The following is a 24,732-nucleotide window of genomic DNA, read 5'->3' as shown; positions in this document are numbered from 1 at the left end:
TCACTGTTGTGCTTTTGAGAAGGGGCTGTGGCATTTGGAGTGGTGACAAATGGTCACAACTTGCGTCTTAGTTAAAGGCTAGGCTCACTGTGGCAGGGTGATTTTTGGTGGTTACACTTCTGGGCACTTCTTCAGAGCAATTTGGAAGACTTAACTGTGCTTATAGGCCATTGTAGATGAGGAAGGGGCATCACATAATCATCACTTTTGGAGAAGCACGTGTTTCTGTACAGAACTGCTAATTCTGAGTATACCCAACTCCATCTGAATCGTCAGGCTTAACAACATAATGCTGTCAGCCTATGAACACGACCCTGGGAGATACTGAAATAGACCGTGATAATCTGTAGTAAAACCTGAGGTAAAACTTCATACATAGTTAGAGTAAAACAACACTGTAACAGGAATCATCACACGGGAGTTTTGGGTTAGGGAGTTAGAGTGGCACTTGGGTCTTGTGTTTTTAAAAAAGTAAGATGGAGTCTAGAAATTCCTGACTGATAGAAGAGTGATGTGTGTCTCTGTGTGGTCACATCTGTGTTCTTGGAGAGTATAAAACTCAAATGAGAAGAAACTACTGATGGGAGAAACATGTATTGAACTGCTGGGGCAGGATGCTGCAAAGACTGCTCATTGTATGTGTCAGGCACAGAGCAAGTGAGCAGTGCTGCTGTAAAGCACTGCAAAAATCGTATGGATACATGCATAGGTTGGCAGCTGCAGTTGGGTGGTTGTCAAATAACGCTGATTTTTGAGTAGCGTCAGGATTGACGAGATAAAAGGCAATTGCTTTTTCTGTTTTGATCTCGAATTAGATTATTGCATAATAGTACGCTACTGTATAGAGAGAGATAAGGAAGATAGATGGGCAAATCCTCCAGCAAAAGAAACATGAGAAGAGGACATAGGCTGCGTGAAACGTCGTGGGCTGTGTTCCCATACGTTTTTCTTTCTTGATGATGAGGCCCCAAGACTTGTGCACAGACAGCACTTTATATATGTAATATACAGGAAAACTGCCATCAGTCTGTTTCTGTTTTCTTTGTGCTAGAACGTGGGTCTGGACATGTGGAGTTACGTCTAAGTGACATGAATCCTTACTTTAAGGAGTTGTGAGCCAGGCTCTAAATGGGGAGACTCCGAGCATCTATATTTTCTCTTCGGGCTGCAGATCTGTCTGACAGCGTTGGCAGCAGCACCTAGTTTGTCTCTGAGCTGAAGAAGAGAAGAGTATAGGCATCTGGAAATGCCAACGTTAAGCAGAAGAGACAGCCAGACATATATCCACGTCAGAGATGTTTTGCTCTGTTGTGCTGCCTGGTGTAATGGTGTAGCAGGAGTGTGTTTACAGTGGGAGAAGCTTTCAGACGCCCACTGATCCGAGGCTTTGAAGTGTGCAGAGGCTGTAGTGGCAGGTAATTCTCCGGGGACGCAGCCGGGTGCCTTGCAGGTGGCTTTACAACAGCCTTGTGCATGATACATAATAGCTGAGCCTTTTCTGCTCGTGCTGAGAAGTGTATTAGCTGTGGGGTAGAATGCCCTGAGGGCTAGAATTGTTTTATTGGTCCCAAGGAGTTTTCTTTTTTGATGGGCCTTTTTGGAATCAAAACATGTTTTTGACAGATCGTTTAACATACTGATACAGTTAGAATTGATTTTTTTGTTTTGTTTTGTTTCCCTTCTAGGAAGTGTGTGCTCTTCAGAAATATGGAAATAGAATTCATACCTCTTGATTGCTTTCTTTTATGATCATAGGGTGTATGTGTTTTATAAATCCTGTAGTGGTATTATAAAAACACAGGTTTTATAGTGTAAGGTGTATATGTAATACCCTTGCGAACAGAAAGTTTTCCTGGTTGTGGCTTAGAAGTCTTCTTTCCAGCAGTGGTAGTATGTCGGAGCTTTGCCTCTCTTGCTGTGAATTGTATCTCATTAGTCATTTGAGTTTTTATATTTGTAATTTTTTTGTCTCCAAGCGAATAAAAGTGAAGGCCAAACTGAGCAGCACTTAGGAGTATGATTCTCATCTCTTTGCTCTCAGTGATGAAAACCTTTAAAAAGGGATATGAGCACCTAGGCCATCCAGAAAGATCTTAACTGAAAGGATCAGGATGGTCTTGGTGTGGAGCAATGACACTAGCTAGGCTACTATGTTCATCCTTACCCTTCGGAATCATGTAAAAGGATAGGCACTTACTAAGATACCTGTTGTGTTTGATTTCTAATGCTGATAGCATTGCACATTCTAGATGTGTTTATTTAGCTCTGTGCTTTGGAGTTTAACATTTTTCATATTCAGGGTTACTCACACAGTTTTTGGTGGTGTGGGCTCTCTAACAACTCATTTATCTTCCACCTGCTGTAGAACTCATTTTTCCCATGAGGTTTAATGTTACCTTACAAGGTTTTACATCTTCAAAATCCCAGTGATTCAGACTTTGGTTATTTTATTAAAACTAGGTTTAACTCTGTCTTGAGCCTTTAGCATTTTTTCTAGTCTTGGTGATCCTAATTTAGTTTTAGACTACAGCTACTATGCAGAAAACTGTTCAATTGGATGCTTACTGGAAGGAGTAATCTTGTTGAAAAGCGTCTGGAATCTTTCTAAAATACTCAGGTTCATGTGCTTTTACAGTACAGAAGAACTATTTTGAATCCTGTGTTTTGATCACAGCAGATTCTTCTTTCCATATAATCCAGGAATGGTTCGTATTTCAAGTACTTAGAAAAATCAGATCATTAATCACCGAAGTAGCTTTAATTGCCTGTTAACTTTTCCTTTCAGTGAGGTCCCTCTTCTGGATTAAGTATCAAAATACGGACAGAATGCTAAAAAGACAAATCACATCCTTCATTTTCCTCCTGCACCTTTATTGATGTACTCAGGGTTGGTGTGCTGCTTATTAATGAAAGCAGCTTTGGGTAGCTCAGTGACATGGTCTTGGCACAGTGGAAGGCAGTGATATTTTGCCATTAAGTTTAATGTAAGCAGAGATGAAGCTCCTCTTTTTAGTTTTCATAAGTACTTAAATTTAATACCGTTATGGGCTGGGTATTTTTACAATAATTTGTCTGGCTCCATTAATTTCTTGCACGTTTGTGTTTAAGTGGTGGTGGTTTGAATATGTGAATGCGTGCCATGTAGCTGGGTTCTGTTTATTCAGTGAGTAAATGTTTTCCCTATTGAAGTGAAGCCCGTGCCGAAGGTCACCTGTTACCTACACTGCATATCTCAGCCAGTAGCAAAATGTCAGTCCCATGAGAAGTTTTTTCCACCTTTTCCTCATACTATTATGTACAGTCAGTTTACACTGCTCAGAAAAATACAACAGTCTCTTCAGTAATGTACTAAAATACCATGTGTTCTCTGCATTCACCAGTTTTATCTTAAGGAAACAGTTATTACAGACCTATGTAAAAAACACTTCTTCCCTTACTCAGTGTAGGAAGTTAGTTGACATGGAAAAAATACTCATTATAATATATCCTGAGGAAGGCTGGCTGCATTTGAGTTGTCCCTTACATATGGAAATTTTACATAGTGTGCTTTCATATAGCCCTTTAAAAAAAAAAAAAAAAGGGCAATTTAAAATGAAAAATCAGGAAATTCAGAAGTGGTTAAAATTTGACCTTTCATGTTGCATTAGGTGGTTAATTAATCCGGTGGCCTAAAGAAATACACATTTAAGACTCTGTTCTGATGCGTGGCATCTGCAGATGGCACGGCAAAGAAATGGAGATGGAAGATACAGGAAGGATTATTTTACTTCTCACCTTTGTAGCTTCTGTATGTCATGAAAGATGCCTGGAAATCCACCTCAATACCTGCATGGTGGGGAACAAAACAAAACAAAGGCGGAAAAGGCTTGTTTACTTGCCTTCAGTTTATCATATATTGTCACCAGAGCTGAATTAAAGCACACAGGTAAAGACCCAGAAGCATCTCCTACTGTTATTGCTCTCATTTTGCCAGATGTGTACATTGCTTGGGAACAGCTGTACCAAAGCTTCCAGAGTCACTAGCTGTGCTCCCACAAAATGAGAACAAGACAACACTTTGCCAATACCACCTGTCACTCTTAATCTTTAGCTCATGTGTGTTGGGCTTTCTCTCCCAGGCTCAACAGTAGGTTTGCAAACAGTCAGATCCACAGAGGAATTACCAGTTTTGAAGTGGCTGACTTGCTGGTGCAGGGGTCTAACTAGTTGAATACCTCGGAGACAGATAGTTATTGCTAAAATCAGATTTTAGTCCTGCAGATGGAGAAAAGCATTAGAACCCACAAAAACAGAATGCTAACCCGTGTGGTGTAATCTGTACTAATTAGTATGTGGTGTATGTCCTCTAGTGAGTCTGTTGGTGGAAGGAATCACATATGTGTGAATGTTAAAATGTTACTAATTAAATTGTTGTATTACAGGAAAAATCTGTGGTTTTCAGTTGTGAATTTTTGCTGTATCTCTCTGACACATTTTGATTGATTTCACTTAGTCCTCCTGATCTTGTTGAGCTTAGGTACGGGCTGATAGGATCCTCAGAAGCAGGGATTTATGCTGTTGCTCATGGTTTTTTGTAGTTTTCTCCAGAACATCGTAATGGAATGGTAATTAAAGGATCTCAGGAATTTGTTTTTCCACACAGGTTAATAAATGGTAGTCGGCTACTTCTCTCTCTCTTTTTTTTTTTTTTTAATGGAAATAGAAAATTATAATTGTAAAACAGAGGAGCTTAGGAAAAGCACCTATGACTCTTAAAAAAAACAACTTTCAAATCAATTTCCGTGTTAAAACACTAAAATTTGCTTGAAATAGTCTTCCTTTTTTTTTTTTTTAATACATTCTAACCTCAAAAGGTAAGTTATTTAGCAGTTTGCTGTGTACCTTGCTCCAGGTTTGACTGTTGTGCATGTTCTGTGTAATGTCTGTTGTTCGTTGCTCTGTTCCGGAGTGGCTGGCAATGGGGCAGATTCCTTAATGTTTTACCAACTGAGAAGACTAAAGCAATGTAATGAATTCTGAAGATGACTTAGTGGTGTCTTCCTTCGGAAAGTCTTGGATAGCTGCTTTACTTTGAAACTTATTTTTGTGTTTTTAACGGAGAACATACCCCATCCTGCGCAGTGTATTTTTGAAGAGCTCTTGCTGATCCCCAAGAGGTTTCAGCTAGGTGATGTGAGATGTTTCTCTTCTAGACTACACTTCTTACTCCTAGCATCTGTGTGCACAGGCAGTGAAGAGATGAGTGGTGTAGGCAGGCTTTTGCATTGGTTCTGTTTTATTTGTCTGCAATTAATACCCAGAGTTGCAAAGTGTATTCAGCCTTCAGAGGTTGCCATGTAGTTCCTCGCTTCCCCATCATAATAGATATTGGTACATCTTTCATCTCTCCACCAGAGAAGGATTTATTGGCATTTTTGTTTGTTTTTATTACTGCTACTGTAGCTGATGGTGGAAAATACCTGCCATACTTGTAAATCCTATTGAATTAGAATGAGTTGATTTGCACAGGCATAGTATGCTTGGTGTGAAAGCGCTACCTCGTCTGTGGAGTGTAGTTTCCTCCTTTCTCTTTTTCCTTTCCTCCTGTTAAAATATTTGTGAAAGCTGACAGAGGCTCTGTCACAAAGTTTCAAGGCAAAAAGGTATAATTTGTTTGGAATGTAATGAGTAATTGTGCAGACAAAAATCATACAACCGCACTGAGATTTCCTTAGGAAGAGAGATGGCAGCTTGTTTTGGTGGCTGTCCTGATTTGGCATGGCAGGTTGCTCGATTTTGAAAAAGCTTGCTCTAGTTAGAACTGTCTAACCAGTGCAGGTATTTAGGACATCAGTACATGAGGTTCAAATTTTACATTTTAGGCTATCAACAGAACCTAGTCAGCTATTAATCTGCAGAAAGTGGATTATTGGTGCTCGGGGAAGGATGTTAGGAGATGGCTTTGTTCAAATGCTGGGCGGAAGGTGGTTGGTGCAGCGCAGCCAGTACATGCCTCAGCAGAGAATTACAAACATTACAACATGCCTCAGCAGAGAATTACAAACCAAACAGAAAAATGATCGCAGTAGCTGAAGACTGAGCAGCCTCTATTTTCTAGTTCATTTTGAAAGAGTCTTTTTCAGGTTTGTCAGAGAAGCCTGTCTCTGGCTTACCTTGCTCATACAATCTTACCGAAGTCAGTAGGCATACTTGGGTGTGCTGAGGGAGGCAAGGCTTTTGTAGGTACCTGGCAGCAGTGTCCGCAACTGATCGCTTCTGTATTCTAGGTCTGTCCACCTGGTCCCAGCATTCCAGATCTCGACGTCGGAGGACTTCGTGTTCCAGGCATGAAGATCGAAAACCTTCTGAGGTATTTCTGGAATTTGATTTGCATTATCTTGCATCTATCAAATGCCGAACACGTACGTGTTCTGGTAATGGATCCACTTCTCCTGAAGTGCATTTTCTTTTCTTTTTGCTCCGTTTTCGCTGGCACCTAGTGTCCCCTCCTCTGCCTTTTTGTCTTTGGCCAGGAGATCACAGAATTCAGCTGTTGACAGCCACTGCCAGCACCAGTTTCTATCAGTGAATTTTGGCATATTCTGACATCCATCCAACATAGCTGTGCAGTCTTTCTTGTAATATTTTGGGCATCAGAGTTTATTTGTAGCTTGTCTTGTGAACAGTGAAAATTTATCTTAGGTGCATTTATTTCATACTTGATATTGGGTCTTGGTCTGTGATCTTTGTTAATGTGCCTGTCAAATGAGGAATCAGCTTTCTGACAGTTCTGTCTTCCGTAGTGCTTTGAGGAAATCATATCAAGGGAGATGTAAATGGCTTTGAACTTTCTAGGATGGATCAACTATTAGTATAACACATAAATGAGATCCAGTTCTTTGGAAGTATTCATGCTGAATCTCCATACCTTCAGGCAGGTATTACACTGCGAACTCTGAAAAGGCTGCAAAGAAAGCATAAGATTCAGGAGGTAGAATTTCTTGAGTCAGCTTACTTGCCTGATAAATGTACTTCTGATGCATTAGCGAGTGGTGGATGCTGAGAAAACTATGCTTTGTTAATCTCCCTGATGACAATGTATTTAAGTCACAGAGAAGAGTTTTCACAGGAAGACTCCCATTCATTGCTCAGTGTGTTAGAACTACACCTAGTACTGTTGGCTTTCAATCTTTTTCTTTTTTTGGTTGTTGGCTGTTAAAGGCATATTTTTTTTTTAGGTGAGTGTGCAGAGCTCTAGTGAATTTATTCTTGTCGGCAGTAGGCTTGCTTTCCTTAGCTATCTTTTGTACATCCCTTATAAATAAACTTAGACGCAGTTTTGAGAACTACTTCATGAAAGACTGTCAAGAAATAATCTAACTACAGATCTTGCTGTTGGTTTTTTATGTACTACAGTTTTCTTCTCTCCCCTTCCTTGCGTTTGTTGTTAATGTCTTTCCAGTTTTGTGCTGTTCTTCTCTTGCTTTTTCAGCCTGGATGGGTTTTTGTATACTTTCTTCATATACTTCTTCATACACGTTAGCTCTGTTTCACAGGCATTGTGCCCTTTCCCTCCCTCTATTTGCACTGCCTCTGCTTGCCACAGCACACTCCTCTGACGCTAAGCTAAGCGTGCTGGCGGAAAAGTGACACTTGCTAAATTCCCTGGGTGAAATCTTGGTCTCACTGAAGTTGGTGGCAAAATTCCCATTGACTTTAGTGTCGCCAGGATTTCACCCCTTAGCTTTGAAGTGCTCTGTGCCTCCTGAGGGCCAGCACTTCTGTAAGCTCTGCTTTGCTCAAGGCAGTCTGATTGCATCAGAAATTAGAGCAGAAAGAATGGTGTTATGGGGCCACTGCCCTGGGAAGGAGTTTCTTGGCTGTCAAGTACCACGTTAGCTCTCCTATGAGAGATCTTTGTGACAAGTTTATCTGAGCACCTGAGTTACTTTGCCTCTCAGATTGAGCAAGTTTTGCATCCCATTTTATATTTTTAGTAGTTTTCATTTGACGTTTGATTGCTTTAATTCAAATCACTTAGAAGTGCAGGATCCCCTGACCAGCTGTGCTTGTTTGTTTTGTGAGACAATTTACTTTGCAGATTATTTTTCATTTCTTGATTGCAGCCTCATAGGACTTGTAATTGGTTTGTTTAAAACACTTCATTATATTTCATTACCTGCCCTCACCTCTTCCTTCATATGGTAATATTATTCTTTATTTTTTAAGGATAGCATTTTTTTGATCATGTCAAGACTAGTGCTGAGAAAAATGTCATAATTTTATCCTATTTTATATGACAAAACCAGAGTGGAAACAGAAACATTCTGAGACAGAAGCGGGGAGTATGAGTGTTAGGAAGGAGGAGAGGTGTCAAGATACATTGTGTTGTAAGGCAAATCACACTTAAACAGTCTCAGAAGTATTATTAACCATCAGGTGCGTTGTTACCCTAAAAATCTTACATGATCTATTGAAATTTTGGGTGTGTGAATAGCATATGACAGAAATTGCTGCCCTTGGAAGGCCTCCCTAATGAGCACACTGTGTGGCTGAGCTTCTTCCCCAGCCATACGCAGCCGTTGGCTGGAACTAATGGAAAAGAGCCAATGTGGCCAGTGGCTTGGGACCGGCTGGGGGACAGGAGGTTTTGGCACTTTGCCCAGTTAGCAGCCCTGTAGAGCCTAGGAGCACTTTTCCTGATAGCCTGCCTTTTCTTTTGTAAGTGCAGTAAGGGGCTGGATAGATGGCGAATTTGCTTAACCTAAACTGAGCAGTCTGCAGGGGAACTTTTCTTGCAAGTTTTGCCTACCTTCTTTTTGTGCTAGTGGTGCTCATTTTTAGTCACTTGGTTGCTTTTTAATCCTTTCCTTTGAAAGGGCATCAAGTAGTTAAAACGTGCAGAGTTGCAGAGGTAAGAAGTGCCGGGTGCAGTTGCTGCAGTTTGCAGCAGCCCTGCCTCGCAGGGAGAGCAGGGTGGGGAGAGCTGGAAGATGTGCAGACAAGTGCAGGCGTGCACTTCTGATGCCTGTGATACCACCCTTTGCTTTCTGAAGTGCTGACAGGCAGCGGCAAACCAGGCTGAAGCTGCCACAACAGCAGCACAGCATGCCCGCTATGAGAATGGATCCCTTTTTTTTCGTTCTGTGGCTTGTGGAAGACAGCATCGCTGCTTGTCGGTGACTGCTAACCCAGAAGTTGCCAAGATCATGCTGGTTTTAGAGGTGGATGTTTTTGCAAAGGCAGAGTAAAATTAAGCTATGGTGCAGCGGTGTCGGTAGTTGATAGAATAACAAGCACATGTGCTGAACATCAAGCTGCCACCAGAATTCAAGGTTGGGGCTTATTTTATTTGTCTTCTGGGTTATTATTTTAAATACTTGCACAAAGAGTCATCTTGGTAGAATTTCCTCTTGCGTCTGGTCGTGGTGGAGTCACGCCGTGATTTCTACCATAGGGAATTTGTAGAATGCCTTTGGATTAGTCAGAGCTCCAATAATTAAAAGATGATAACGTTGGAGCAAAATTGAGTCTTCCTTATGCTGTTGTTCTAAGAAGACTCAAAGCTCCTGCAGCTTTTATTGCAGCCAAGAGGAAGGTAAAATGGGGTAGTGTCATTTAGCATCGTGTCTCCGGTGTGGGGGGAGCATCAGGACTCAGAGAGGAGCTAGCTGGAAGTCATCGTATCAGCGTTTGCACCTTCCACCACCCCTTTCTCTGCGATGAAGCTAAACTTCTGTCCTGCAGTGTGCTGGGTTAGTTCACTGTTGATACAGTGACCTTGTTATGCTCTGTGCTCCATGGTTACCCTGGAGCTGTGAATCATAGAGTGTAAATATCAAATGTCAGTGTCTCTATTTTTCTCTCTTGGTCACTCTCTTTGCAGGTGTTCAGAACGGACCTGATCACTGCCATGAAGTTACATGACTCCTTCCAGCTGAACCCTGATGAATACTATGTGCTGGCAGACCCCTGGAGGCAGGAGTGGGAAAAGGGAGTGCAGGTGCCAGTTAGCCCAGGGACCATCCCAGAACCAGTAGCCAGGTATAGTTTGGAGGACTGTAAACAAATATACATTTATGCTAGCAGCTTTTGTCTACGTTGCCTTGGCTTCTTGAGCTTTATCCTGCAGTGTCTAGCTAGAAAGGCCTTGGTTCTCAGAGAGAGCAACACGCCTCAGCTTTTTGAATGGTCAGAGGGGTCAAGAGTCAGGCCTGTTCTGCCTGTGTGTTGACATATGAGTGAGTATCAGAGAGTCATTTTTGGCATTACGTTAGGATGGAGTTTAATGACAGAGCTTTAAAAATACCTTCCATTGCATTTTTAAGCCCAGACTTGACCTCACTCAGTGTTGCTGGGAGAGACCTCGTCTTTGTGCTTAGTTCCAAGCCATAGGTTCTTTTCAGAGAACAATTAGACAAGCCAGATTTAAGAGCTAGAGAAAATACAGCATTTATTTTGGTTTTCTGTTTTCTGTTTTTCTTTTTGTCATTTGATGTACTGACTCAGAAAACTGTACAATGTTTTAGCTGTTTTAAGAACCATCCTGATGTGCGTATAACTGAACACATTAATGTGAGATTTTCCAGCTCTTATCCAAGAAACCATTATTTTCCTTCCCTTGTTTGTTACACTTAGATGTTGTTTTCTGTTTCAAATTAAACAATCCAGTTGTAAGGGCAGGAATGCACTGCAGCCCATCTATCTGTTTCATGCTTAGTTGGGATAGGAGTTGGAGAAAGTGAGAAGAAGGTTGATTGCCACTTAAACATGCTAGATGTCTGAGTAAGTGCAGGCTGGTGCATATGGCATTACCACGTGACACACCAGTGCTGATGTGGCCAGAACAGCCCAAGCACTGATACGCAGCAAAAAAATTTGGCTTATGTGACAGTGCCTCTGTTAGCTCTGTGTCTGGCAGCTTTAATGTTGCAGGGGGACTGCAGGAGGGTTTGTTTGTGCTTCCTGCGTTCTGTGCAGAAACCTGTAGACAGCTGCACAGCCCCAGCAGGTCTGTACAGCTCAGAACCGACCCGCATGGCAGGTAAACCCTTTCCTCCTTCACCTTCGGAAGGATCAGAGCTGGCGCTCTCCTCAGGGAGGCAGCTCAGCATTTCCCTGTCTGCTGGGCACTGCAGGGCGCAGGAGCATGCTGTTTCACCACAGAGCTTGTACCCTGCTCCACGCTGCCCTCACCCACTGCCTGTATAAATGCCCCCCCCCTCTGTACAGGTGCGCTCACGTTGTCTCCTCCTCGCTGTGTTCTTTGAAGTCTGCAGGAGGGCCAGGAGACCTTGGGGCTTCAGTAGGGGGAGACCCTCCCAGGTATTCCCCAACCTGTATCTGCCTTAAGTCTGGGGAGGTGGCTGGGTGGCTCTGTCAGCTCCACATGCTCTTTAGGAGAGCGTCGCACTTGTGAATGTGCTCCAAAATTAAGAAATTAAAGGGGATGGGGAAGGAGGGCACCCAAAGGTGTGGATGTCAGCACAGGAGGCACTGCTATTTTTTTTAGGCGCTGAGCTGTCTTGTGAGGCTCTTACTGGTGAGCGCCTGCTGCTCAGTGGCCTTCTGATGCCCAATTCTTACCCTGTTTGTCCCCTCACAATATGCCATAGTTATGCTGGAGTGCTCAGACAGCTCTGTGCTTAACTTTGGGAGGGGAGGACGAGGTTACCCTGAGTTGGATAAGCAGCAGTAGCGGCTGGTGTAGCACAAAAGGAAAACACAGCCCAGCAGGGTGGGGAAAGGAGCAAGTCCATGCGGTGCTTCAGTGTGAGCGTATCCTCAGACAGGTGATTCAGTTAGTTAAACCTCCTTTTTGGAGCATTACAGCTCTTTTTTTTTTTAATTATTTTTATTTACTTCTGTCTCAAAAATAACGAGACTAAGGTGTTGTTTGTAAAGCCAAACTACCTGTGCTTATTTCTTCTGTGCCACTACAGTAGTGAATAGACAGTGTGTGCAGCATGCAGCCCAGAGGTGGTAATTTCCACACAGAGAAAGAAGTACTCAGAAAAAATTGATGGTACAGAAGATTCAGCAAGCAGTGCCCTATTTAAAATAAAATGTCCGTGAGATGTAGTAATCTGTAATATTTCAATACTGTGCAGTATGACCAGGATCAATTCAGGCAGTGCAGTTAGCCTGCCAAAATCATTCACCTTCTCATTCTTACACAGTTCCCTTCTGCACCACAGAAGCTGAAAATTCAGCATTTGGCTCTTGTCCATCATGTCTCAGATTCAGATTTTGTCTTAAATAAGCTATGTGAGGGGAGGATTTAGGGCTGTGCAGGAGTCTGGTTTACAGAGATCTGGTTGTGCAGATGCAGTAATGACAGGTCAGGAGATCTTTCGGGGGCCGGGGGGCGGGAGCACAGCTGGGAGCAAAACAGAGCAGAGGACATCCTCCTTCTTGTGGAGCTTTGGCTGTTCCCGACAGAAAGCTCTGTCTGCGTGGGGTGGTGCCATGTCTGCCCGCGTGGGATTGGAGCACAAAAAAATCATCAGTGCTAGTGCTGGGACTGGCGCTGCAGGAAGGAGTCATTTGGCAGCGTGGCCCTGTTGCTCCTGGAGGTATCAGTGTTACAGCAGGAACTGGGTTGCACTCACACTGAATTTTAGCCTGTGCAGCTAACTAAGAAGAAGGTGCAGCATCCTCTGCTGAGAGACCTGCACAGCGGCTGAACCGACAGAGTTGTCTGGCTCTTTGGAGGTGAATCTTCAGCTTGCTGGGAGAATGACTGCTGTCCTTCGCCTACTGGGCATTTCTGCCCACAGTTCCTGGTGCTGCGAAGTTGCAGTATTGCAAGAATCTGACCTAGAACAGGTTATGTGCTGTAGGTAGTTCACTGTCTCCTGAACCCATACCTGTGCTTGAACAAAATCCTGGCCTGCAGCTCAGATGTGCTTTTGTGTTGTTCCGGCTGGCCGCCTGGAGCCTTCAGACCCTGAGAGGGGAGGTAGTTTCAGTGACTGCTGATTAATATTTGCGCAAAGGTTTGGTGCAGCATGGGATTAGGGATTGTGAAAGAGGAAATGCAGACCCAGGATGCCAGAGCTTGGATCTGTTTGGGTAAGTGAAGGCCAAGCAATTGCAAATTCCTGATTCTCTGTGGGAAAGGTCTTCTGAATTTCACAAAGATGGTGATGCTGTAGCAAAAAACCCTTCCAAACATTCAAAAGCAATGCGCTGTAAGAAACAAAACTTTAATTCTTGAATTTTCTTGACCTTGCTGTGGTAGTTAAGCAGATGGATTTAAAAAAAGTCATAAAACAGTTTAACACCCGTGTATATGGCAGCCATCACTACCTAAAGACAGACTGTCTAACTCTAGCTTTAAACGAGTATGAAATTCAGGTAAGAGTAGCCAGAGTTCTGTCCTCCAGTCTTTTCATTTTATTTAGAATTCTGGAAATGAAATGCGTTTCTAGATAACTCCACTTAATTTCTCATAATATTGCAAATCCTGTATGAAAATGCAATGTACTGGTTTTTGTTCTCATCTCAGTTGTGCAAGATATGCTTAGAAGATTGCTTGTGACTGTTAGCCACTTAGCATGAGGCATTTTGAGTTCTCTAGAAACAAGTCTTTCAGCAGCCCAGCATACATAGTGTGCACTTGTCTGTTTTAGGATTGTGTCTGAGACAAAAGCTGTCACGTTTACACGTCCCAGGAAGTACATTGCTTCATCGGGCTCGGAGCCTCCAGAGCTGGGCTATGTTGACATTCGGACCTTAGCAGACAGCGTGTGTCGCTATGATCTCAATGATGTGGACGTAGCATGGTTGCAACTTGCCAACGAAGAATTCAAAGAAATGGGTGAGCAATGAGCGTTTTGTTGTTTGTTTGTATTTTTTTTTAAAGCTGACAAGCTTAAGAAGAATTTTTGCAGGGGGTCAGCAGTGGGAAGAGGTGATAGAGATCTGAAGAGAGTAATCACCTTGGGGTTTCTGTGGGAGGCCAGATCTGATGGAATTAAACCCTGATGTGTATGCTTTCATAACTGTTGAGTTGTGTTTGCTTAGACCAGGTCAGAATATGGCAACGTGGTCATGTTCTCTGCTACTTTCTGCTTTATAAGGGAGTTCTCACAAAGTTCGTATTTTGCCCTTGAAGAGCTCATCAGACTGACTGTTTGTTTAGATTTGTGTATTTTTCTCCATTAAAAAGTGAAATGCTTCCTGATCTGCAGTTGGAGGGCTTGCCTTATGGTGTCCCTGCAGCTATGAATTCCCAATGTTTTCTTTGATACCTGCTGCAGTGCTTCAGGTGTTGAAAATGTATAATCTTTCTTTAAAAGGCAGAATGCAACATTTGAAATGAAGCCACAGCCCCTTCACTCCATTTTTAAAATCCTTATCAACAAACAGTGGGTGACATCTCTCTAAAGGATTTTTGTACTGATAGCAATCACGAGGTTAGAATTTACTTGCAAACTGGTCTAACTCATGCCATAGTGTGCTTTGCCAGTATAGCGTTTCGGGGCTGCAGGGCAACATTTGCTCTGTTCATCAGCAGGGTTTTGGGTGTTCCCTCCTGCTACCTCTCAGCTGCTTTGTATGGGTAGTAAGGAATGCATCGATCTCTGCAGCAAGGTCCTGTTCCCTGAAGGTGGAAACACTTTTGTAGAGTGTTTCTCCTCTGATCTGGAATTTAGGGAGGCTTTTTCTTCAGCATTTTGTGGAGTTTGTGGCTCAGTTACTCACGGAGAGAGCCGAGGGGAGGATTTTCTTGTTCAAACGCACATCACGAGGTTGCCGTCTTCTGTATGTCACAGTGAACGGTAGGTATTAGGAGTTAGGCAAAAGCAGGGTGTCATCCTAAGCCTATGCTTCACTGTAGTAATCTAAGAATATGGAAATTCTTGTGTTAAACTGACTTTGCAAGGGGAAAATGACTGGGTTTAGTAGCATGGCTTTCTTGGTTTCACAAGGGTTTGTGTGTCATAATTTTGTGGTAATGGTCAGTGTAGTACCAACATGGAAGCGTTGCATCCAGCTCATCCTCATGGCAAGTGAGAGAGAGAAAATGGGGGAAGCACTGTGTACTTCGTTATTTTTCCTTCTGCTTCTCTGGCAGATACTTTCTCAGGATTACAATTATCACTTCATAATTCAGATTTGTTAATTATATTGCATAAAATAATGGAGCTGTAGTCACTAATAATTTTCTGATGGACACTGTTTGCAGAGACCAGTTCACCGATTTGATGCTGCATTTATTACACCTCTGTTTTTCACTTTTTCAAACAAATCTATTGGTGTAGCAAGATCTGATGGGGACCTCATTTGGGGTTGCACCCTACTGGGATGGAACATAAGAAAAAATAGGAAAAAAAAAAAAAAGAAAAAAGCTGTTGTTAGAAACTGTTAATTTGGTACAAATATCATACCAGATTTTGTCATCGATTTTGTTTTTCCATCACTTTCTGTTTAAAACTCTGTCAAGTCTTTTACTAGAGATTGAATATCTGGGTTGCAAAATCGCAGCAAAAGCAAAAGCCGTAGATGTTGTTGTCCAAGAAGGAAAAATGAGAACAAGACCAGGAAGCCAAAATCAGTCTATGAGATTCTTTGAGGACTTTGAAAGATAGGTTTGAATACTGTGCTTCTATTAATTTAATACAGTTATACAACTTCTTGTCATTTTTTGCAGTTTCCCTAGTTTGTGCTGGAACAGGCATGATTGTCTAGGGATGAAATATGTGTGTTTGTGGTGGGGGTGGGTGGGCTGTATCTGCTCTGGTGTTGTTAAAAAAAAACCTGGAGTTGTGTGTAGTGGTGGTGGTTACTCCCTTTCAATAAATAACAAATCCTGTTTCCCAGGGATGCCTGAGCTGGACGAGTACACAATGGAAAGGGTCATAGAGGAGTTTGAACAACGGTGCTATGACAACATGAACCATGCTATCGAGACAGAAGAAGGACTTGGGATTGAATATGATGAAGATGTTGTCTGTGACGTCTGTCAGTCTCCAGATGGAGAAGATGGCAACGAAATGGTGTTTTGTGACAAATGCAATATTTGTGTGCATCAGGTATGGTGGCCAGGGGAGTGTAGGGTTAGCAACAGAAACTTTTCTAAACTGTTAAAGATGATAGGTTGGATTTTTCCATTGACAGACACTGATCTGTTAAGTTGGTGCAAAGTTCTCTATTGAGCAGTGGGATGAATTCAGAAATGATAAAATTGAGAAAGACAGTTATTACATGTGACTGTAGAAATGTCATACTAAGAGGGTTAAGAAATGGTATTGTTACAACACACACAAACAACAAGGAAGTTAGAAGGTAAGGAGTGGCCTCTCCAGAACGTGTGCCTTGTTGTACATTCTCACCTGGTCACTTCTCTTGCTTTCTTCTTGCTCTTCTCTTTCTATGCACCTACTGACCCGAGCTGAGCTAATGAAGCGCTATTGTGTGCCAGTTTTTTTGTGGCAATTAAAAAGCCTTTTTAGCATGGAATTACAGATCCAGTTTTGGTGTATCTGTTTTCTTGGCTGCTTCCTACTATGGAAGATGCCTTCCTGTGAGCTTGTTGTTCCTTCCCAACTTAAGTTTGCTTTGTCATTCAGTGTTCAGAAAGCTGTGTTGTCTGATAAGCAAGAGCAGCATTGTCTTGCACGCGTTACTTAAATGTATTTGTGCAAGTGAAATAACATCTATGAAAGCTGTAAGGTACAAAACCTACCTACAAGCTGTAAGGTAATTTACCTTACAATTTAACTTGCTCCGTGAGCTAATGTTTCTATAGTGTTATAAATTCCATTGACAATGTTTTGAGAGTTTTGAAAGGCTACGTGTGATCACAGCTAAGAGGTAACAGAAATGCATGTCATCTCCTCTGTCCGCTTTCTCTTTTCTGTGAACGGGAGTACAGGCATGTTACGGGATCCTGAAGGTGCCGGAGGGCAGCTGGCTGTGCAGGACCTGCGCGCTTGGTGTTCAGCCCAAGTGCTTGCTGTGTCCCAAGAAGGGTGGCGCCATGAAGCCGACCCGGAGCGGCACCAAGTGGGTTCACGTCAGCTGTGCTCTGTGGATTCCAGAGGTAGGCACCGATCCGCTGGGAGTGCCCCTCTGTTGAGTGCTGCTGTGGTTCTGGGAGAGAGGGAATCTGATAAGAACACTGCTCAGCCCAGCGTGTGTTGCTACAGTGACTTGCATGTGTATATGTGGTGCTTCTTAGGAAGTCAGTATAAAAGACGTTCAATGTAAAGTCTGGCAGGATAATGCATCATCTATAAAGAAAGTAATTACATTAAGCTTTGTCAATCAAAATTAGGCCTTGGAAGGGATGACTGATGGCAAAGCTCATTTAATGAGCACACAAAGTACTATTTCATTTTGTACGCCGAACATTAAAAGTGAAGAAGGGGGAAGTTTGGATGTGACAATGAGAATTCCTATGGGCTCTTATAATCAAAACGCTTATCCTCTGCAATAACTTTAAATCGATGGGGGGTCACCTAGAAACAAGTTTGATCATTCAGTGAGGAACTAATTTTTAAAAACAAATTGTAGTTCTTTTAGTTCCTTACAAACTGAGGAACTTGGAATATGCAAATTTTGCATATGCATGCAGGGAATTGGATTTCTTTGATAAGATTATTTCCCTTTTCAGTTAAAGGTGTAATAATTGCTCTGTTTTTTAATATTTTTTCTCTTAGGTGAGCATTGGAAGTCCAGAGAAAATGGAGCCCATTACAAAAGTGTCTCACATTCCCAGCAGTAGATGGGCATTGGTGTGCAGCCTTTGTAATGAAAAAGTTGGGGCTTCTATACAGGTAAGGGAATAGTATGAGCATCTCTCTGTTTTGTTTTGTTGGGATATAGTAGATAGGCATGTGTATTCTCAGTAAAATTTCTTGGATTTAACGTTTGCTACTATGGACTTAATTGCACACAAAGTGCTTTTGAAAGTTAGTGTGCTCATTCCTTCTAGTAAAATTTCAATAGTCAGGTCATCCCATAAGATGTTATAATCTGTAGATACATAGATATGTTTATTAGTACACTTGAAATAAAACTTAAATGTTGTTGAGCAGAGGGAGAAAATATACTTCTGTGATGTATGTACCACATGCACAATTGAAACTTGGATGCTGAAAGCTTCTGTGCTGAAACCTATATTAGCCCCTGTTCCGTGACTTCTAAGATGAGGTGGATACTTCAGTAGGAGTTGTATAATTGCTTGTAACAACTGAAATTTTAAAGGTGCTGAGCATGCCCAGATTTTACTAAAGCCAGTGGAAGCAAACGCCTTCACTTTGATGATGAAGCTAGTTGGCTTTGAACTTCTAATTTTAGGTACTAAACATTGGACTGTTTTGGCTGTCAGTATAGTTGGGATTAGAGTGATTTCAAGCTCTGTTTTTATTACAAAGAAGGCAGTGAAACTACAGGTCTTTGCTTTTTTTCTGGATCTATTTTATTTATCTTAATGTTGCTCCAGCTTTTTTAATTTACTGAGGAGAATATCTGATCAGTTAATAACAGGCTTTTTGAGCAGTAAGAAAGAAACATTGCTGGACTGGTCTGCCCCCAAGATTCAACCAAGCCACAAGTTGAGGGATTGAGCCCCATTTCCTCCATTGGTTGTGGGTAGATCTGGAGCTCTTGTTGTTTCTAGGGAAAAACAAACCATCCTCCTAGGTGTCAGTTTCCCAGCTCACATTGCTACAGAAGCAGAGCCACATTATCCTTCTGACTTCTGATACTCACTTGAGCTCAGTGGTGATGATTGCCTGAAACAGGGAGATGGGGCAGAATAGAATCAAAGGAAAATGAAAGTCTAGTCTTTGTAGTTCCAAAAAGAATGATGTCCATGGGCAATATAAAAGCTATAAAGCCAATGCTATAAAGGCAGTTGTTTTGTACCAACAACTCACATTCTTGGGCCAATGCCAGTTTGTCTCATTGCATAGTTCTGAAATTCTCTCTGCAGTTTCAATTGGGCATGGCCACAGCCTGTCTCACTGTAGCCTGTGAATTGTTGTCGCTGTTAAGTACACTGAATTGATCTGTACCAGAGCATTTCAGACTGGGCAGTGTGGTTCCATGTACATAATTACATTGGCTTATTAACTGTAAAGCAGTTGCAGATCCTTTACAGTATAAAAAAAAAAAGCTTTGAAATGTGAAGTGATAATTTTGAAAACAATTGTAGAATCTAGAGATTGAGAAAACATGTTACTAAACCCTACGTTTTTTGAAGAGGATCTATCTGATTTCCTTTCCTGAGAGATCAGGCAGAAGTTTAACTTACTCGGGAAGAAGTGGATGAGGGAAAGGGAGAGGTAAGCCACTGAGGGCAAAGTGTTATGACCATGTAGAAAAATGTAATAAAATGTAGGTTAGTATTTGCAATAATGCTTGCTCACCTTCAAAATGTTTCAAATACTTAAGGAAATGATCATCATAAAGTTCCCTGAGCCAGATAGGATGGTACTGCTGCCTATTTAACAAGTAAGTAGCCTGAAGTAGAACTCTTACTATTTTGTGGTAAGCCTAATGTTATAGGAACTGTGATGGTAAGGCACAAAGATGGCTAAAATCCTATTCCTCTTAGAGATCAGATTTTATTCATTTCCCTTTTTCCTCTATTTTGAGCTATTTGATGAAGTTGCCAGAAAAAGTTGTAAAACAGCAATGCAGCAGTAGGTAACAGTGAAATCAGTCTGTTTCTATTCAAGGAATGCATTAAAAAAGTACATTTTAAAGTGGAGAAGATAAATCTGTCCACAGTATATAAATTTGTAAATGTAGTACTTCCTTGCAGAGCTGTCCCCTTTCTCTTGGCAGCTTTTATGTAGCTGCAAGAAACTGTTTTGTCTGTTCTCCTGACCTGTTCTGAGGGGCAACGGTAGTGGCTGTAAGCTGCACACCGAGTATTTCTGTGTGCAGTGGAGAGGGGTGTCCTCCAATCGTGCTTCTGGTAACACCTCTCTTGTCTACTGACAACATGGGATGACGTGCATAACGGCTGTCTCTTCAGACAGTTCGGCACTGGAAATTATGGGGGAGAAAAGAAGAATTACAGTTTTGCCAGACAACTTGCAGGAATTGTGTAAATCTTAGTATCATTAAAGCTAGCAATGAGAAATATTTAAGTTTGTATTGTGAAATCTTATACGGCAGAGAACATCATTTTACAAAGTCACTGCGCTATGAAGGAATAGCATTAACAGGATGAACTAAGAGAGAGCAATCCTTGATCCTCCCGAGATGTTATGAAATGTTCACAGTAATTAGAAAAGTCAGCAGCTGGAAGTATGTATCAGGCTGGGCAGAGACCAACTGGAATACACTGGGAGAAATGAGACTGCAGAGTCTCCCAAGTTCAGCAGCTTTCATTCTGATGATGCACGCTTGCCCCCCTCCTCCCAATAAAACATGAGCCATACTGAGAGCTAATTACTGTAAATGATGGCAGCTTGGAAACCATAGCTGAGGTATTCTTCTGTATGGTTTGGTACAGCTTTTGCCCGGTTGGTTAGAGAGAGGAAAGGACAAAAGATGCTTTTTCTTCATTTTTTTAAAAAATTCCTTTTATATGTTGATTTTTAATTAAAGAATATTCATTTGAAACTTCTGCAGTTTAGTGTACCTTTCATATGCCCGCTGGCCACTGAGTCAATCTGAGCAGGAAAATCCAGGGAAAGATACTTGGCTTCTTCACAAAGTACTGTATAAACATCTTAGTGCGGTGCATTTCTCTTTAAGGTTAGATGAGTTGTGGTAAGCATAGTTTCGTTTCCTCCTAGTTAATATCAGTAACATTCATTTAAACTTCAGATTCTTTTCACTGGAGGCAGACAGAGGTGTGAGTTAAATGTGTGTATGTGTGTATCTAAACCTTTCAGTTTACAGCTGGCAATAGCTACGGCAGCATTTTGCAAGAGGAAGTTAAGTATAACTGAAATGTAGTGCTAAGTCATCTGATCTGGTGCCCATCACTCCAGTGAACAGCTGGTTGACTGGGAAGGAACAAAAGTGGGAAAAAAAAATTGAATTTCCCATTCTTCTCATCCCCCAGGTGAAGTGAAGGCTGTGGTCAAGCAAAGCAGTGACTGACAGTGATTTAATATTTGACATCATAAACTTTCCATAACAGGAAAAAAAAATATCTAGTCAGTTGAGGCCTTTTGGGTAGCATGCATGCGTCCAGGCCCTGGGAAAGACTTTCAATTAAAGTATCAGACTGGCCTTCAGCCACTGAGGTGTTTTTTTCCCCTCACTCATGCTGGCACAGTCAAAGGGGGAACGCTTCGCTTTGTGTAACGCTGTTTTAAGTGAGTGGCTCTGCTTGTGGGTTTGCTGGTTATTGAATAGTGTGGTTGGGCTAGGGAGGGGCTAACCACTCCTGTCCCACTGGGCCACTTGGTCATTGCCTGGCCTGAAAGCACTAAATCGTAAACCTAATTAAAAGAGAGCAAGAAAGTACATGCAGCTTACAAGCAGAGCCTGGTAACAGGGTTGCTCTTCCAAAGCAGTCCTGGCTGCTTAAATAGTTTTAGGCACTGTGGCTTCTTAGTACTTGTATTTGATGAATTTTCCTCTAATTTGTACAGTGTTCAGTGAAGAACTGCAGAACAGCCTTTCACGTCACCTGTGCGTTTGACCGTGGCTTGGAGATGAAGACGATACTGGCAGAGAATGATGAGGTGAAATTCAAGTCGTACTGTCCCAAGCACAGCTCCACCAAGAAAGCAGATGACGAGACCTTCAGTGAGAGCCCGGGCCAAGAGAATGGGAACGGGATTCAGGACAGCTCTCTTCCTGCCCACATCGATCCTTTCCACAGCATGGATCAAAACCAGGAGGAGGCCCACAGAGTCAGCCTCCGCAAGCAAAAGCTCCAGCAGCTGGAGGACGAGTTCTATACTTTTGTTGAGTCTTCGGAAGTGGCTAAAGTGCTGCGGCTGCCTGAGGAGCCGGTGGGATTCCTTTACGAGTACTGGAAGCTGAAAAGAAAAGCCAACTTCAATAAGCCTTTGATTACCCCAAAGAAGGATGAAGAAGACAATCTGGCCAAACGAGAGCAGGACGTTCTGTTCAGAAGGCTGCAGCTCTTCACACACCTCCGGCAGGATCTGGAGCGGGTAAGCCACTGCACTGCCTGTGCTTGTGCAAGGTGTGCTGGGCTTCGTTAGCTGTTTCCAAACGACACGCTCGGTTATTGCCACTGCATGCAGGCACCCCGTGCAAGTCGAGGTGGTATTGTCAGCTTGGTGCAAGATGGTTAATGCTATTTCTGTTTAAATTTCAGAGCCAATACTTGGTTATGTCAGTTACCTTTTTCAGCCAGAGGGTTAGTTCACAGGGCCCTTGGCTCTTGGTTTGCAGTATCCTGTCTCCTTATAACTGGATTGTGCACTGAGGCTTTTTTACTAAGTAACACCGATGGCTGTGGAATGTACTGCAACCCCCAGATGCCCTTAGGGCTTTCTCTGCTCCTTTCGCCTAGTGCACAAGAAGGGAAGGGTCTGAAACTTACTTGATTTGGAGCAAGTGTGTTTCCTGTTGGCACAGCATGGTATGACGGTATTTCACTGGACTATCTATATGTAGTAGGTTTGGTAGGCTGTTCCAGTTAATTAGGTTCAGATTTCTTTGATTTTGGTTGATAAACTAAAAAAAAACAGTTGAATAGGATCAGTAGGGTGTTCTAACTACATCTTATCCTGAAATCACCTGAATTCCTTCTCTTAAAAAACAAAACAAAACAAACAACAACAACAAAACAAACAAACTACTAGAGACACTAAGGAATGTAAAAGCCAGGAAGTGTACTACAGTTTGTTTAGTTTTTCATGCATCTCCAGTGCCCAGCTCATGCAGGCCACCTATGGAACCTGACTCACAAAGTCCTGCCTTAGACTCAATAACAGGGTTGGTGGTGAACAAGAACCTCTCTTCCAGAATAGTATATAGTCTTTCAGTCTGGGCAGCAGGTGCTAATAGATCTATCTACTGCATCCTTTGTAAAGGATCCAAGTGGCTAATTATTCTTCTAATGAGTTGCTGTTGTAGGTTTTAAAATATTTTTTTTCCTCTGGTTTCAACTTCCGGCCTGTGACCCTTCTCTTCCTGTGTTAGATCGCTGTTGCCTTGTGTATTTTGTTTTCTGTTCAGCGTGTTCAAGATCTCTTCTATTCTTCCCTTTGATCAGTTAAACAAGTGGAGTTTGTCACTATGTTCTCTGGGTCTTAAACGATTGTGTATGTATCCTTCCTGTTTTTAAAGTATGGTGTCAAAACAGGATACATCGTTCTAGCACCGTTTTTAATATTTTACTACTCTATTGTTCTCACTGATACGTACATCAAAGAGAACTTGGATGCTCAAAAAAAAAGGGCCTATTTTTTTGCTCTTCTTCAGGTTGTCTGTTAGACTTCATTATGAATTACATTAGTGACAGTGTCATCCATCTAGAAACATTTCTAAATGGTGTCATCCAGTTCACCTAATAAAACAGGTAATTTTGTGGACAAGATGTGTCTTTGTTCTGCGGCTCGGATCAGACAAGGAAGAGAACAAAAGGCCGTGGACTGTACCAGGAAGGGTAACAGGCTAGACGAATGCCTTCCAATTCAAATCCACGAAGTAATGACAGCTACTGAATACCTGAAGTGCTGTCTGGGCCAGGACTGGGAGCCTAATACAGGAGACCCTCAACATGCATTAAAGTGCATCTCCTCCTTAGCGGATTTGAGATCAGCCCCTAAGGCTCTGATCAACAGTGCTCCTTTTACCATGTGTAGCTACACTAAGTTGAGAGAGGAGCCTTGAGAACAACCCCATAAACTCCTCAGTGATCCCCATCACTACTGTTAAGCTCTGAGAGTGATGGTTGTGAAAGTAAGTTCTTACGCTGCTGCTAGATTAGAAAGTCACATTTTAAGACCAGAGATGTAGTTTTCTTCTGAAAAACTAGCCACTGTCAAAATAAACATTTTGCTGTTTTCAGTCCCTGCCGCCTCCCCTGTGCCATGGCATGGATGGACTGGCCTGCCTTCATTTTTAACAATTACCATACAATGGCAGGGTCAATAAAAAGAATGGTACCAGTGAATAGGCCTCCACATTTTCATACTATTATTTCTTGTTGGGTCTCAAACAATAGGGAACAAGTGGTGCTGGGCTATATAGTACTGAACATATTTAAGCATTTCCAGCATTTCTCTAGATCTGTATGTGTGTGTATATATATATATATACACACACACCCCTATATACATATGATACAAGTGTTCATAGAATTTACTTCTGCACTGTGAACCTCCAAAATCTGATAGACTAAGTTGTCAATTAAATGGTATTTAAGATAGTCTTGTAAGAGATATGTTGAAGAAGGTTAAATTTAAATATATGTATATATGTATCTTGTTAAAATGGTGTATGGTACTTAAGCTGAATTAATTTGAACCACAGAGTTACAACATTATAGAAACACGATTCCTTCAAAACTCATCAACTTGATGCCTTCTAGGTGCGTAATCTCACTTACATGGTGACCCGAAGGGAGAAAATCAAGAGATCTGTTTGCAAAGTTCAAGAACAGATATTTAACATCTACGCAAAGCAGTTGGAACAAGAAAGAGTTTCAGGTATGCTTCAGCGTTTATCTTTCTCACACACCACCACAGGCACAAGCATTGAAAGGTTTGGCTAGAGACTAATGACTAATTTTGAAGGACAAGCAGGACCTCATTTATTCTTATTAAAATCTCGTGTAGTCCCCCAGACATT

At 42.0% G+C, this 24,732-nt stretch overlaps 1 protein-coding gene across 14 annotated transcripts in view; it reads left to right on the top strand.

Annotated features, from left to right (window-relative positions):
* JADE1 (jade family PHD finger 1) overlaps positions 1-24,732 on the top strand; it is a 90,245-nt gene that overhangs the window by 61,393 nt on the left and 4,120 nt on the right. For 8 of the 14 annotated variants that reach the window (XM_050710222.1, XM_050710225.1, XM_050710224.1 and 5 more), the window contains exons 3-10: positions 6,267-6,349; positions 9,866-10,023; positions 13,614-13,801; positions 15,808-16,019; positions 16,862-17,029; positions 17,649-17,765; positions 21,552-22,082; positions 24,473-24,590. In XM_050710222.1, the coding sequence (XP_050566179.1) occupies positions 6,267-6,349; positions 9,866-10,023; positions 13,614-13,801; positions 15,808-16,019; positions 16,862-17,029; positions 17,649-17,765; positions 21,552-22,082; positions 24,473-24,590 (1,575 nt within the window). Of the gene's footprint in view, positions 1-6,266; positions 6,350-9,513; positions 9,735-9,865; positions 10,024-13,613; positions 13,802-15,807; positions 16,020-16,861; positions 17,030-17,648; positions 17,766-21,551; positions 22,083-24,472; positions 24,591-24,732 lie in introns of those variants that run through there. The other 6 variants (XM_035548114.2, XM_035548122.2, XM_035548103.2 and 3 more) reach the window with 3 other exon arrangements.

This window comes from Cygnus atratus, chromosome 4 (genome assembly GCF_013377495.2).
Source record: "Cygnus atratus isolate AKBS03 ecotype Queensland, Australia chromosome 4, CAtr_DNAZoo_HiC_assembly, whole genome shotgun sequence".
Lineage (NCBI taxonomy): Eukaryota > Metazoa > Chordata > Aves > Anseriformes > Anatidae > Cygnus > Cygnus atratus.
The sequence above is the reverse complement of the archived record's forward strand: the minus strand, read 5'-3'. Positions and strand labels throughout refer to the sequence as shown.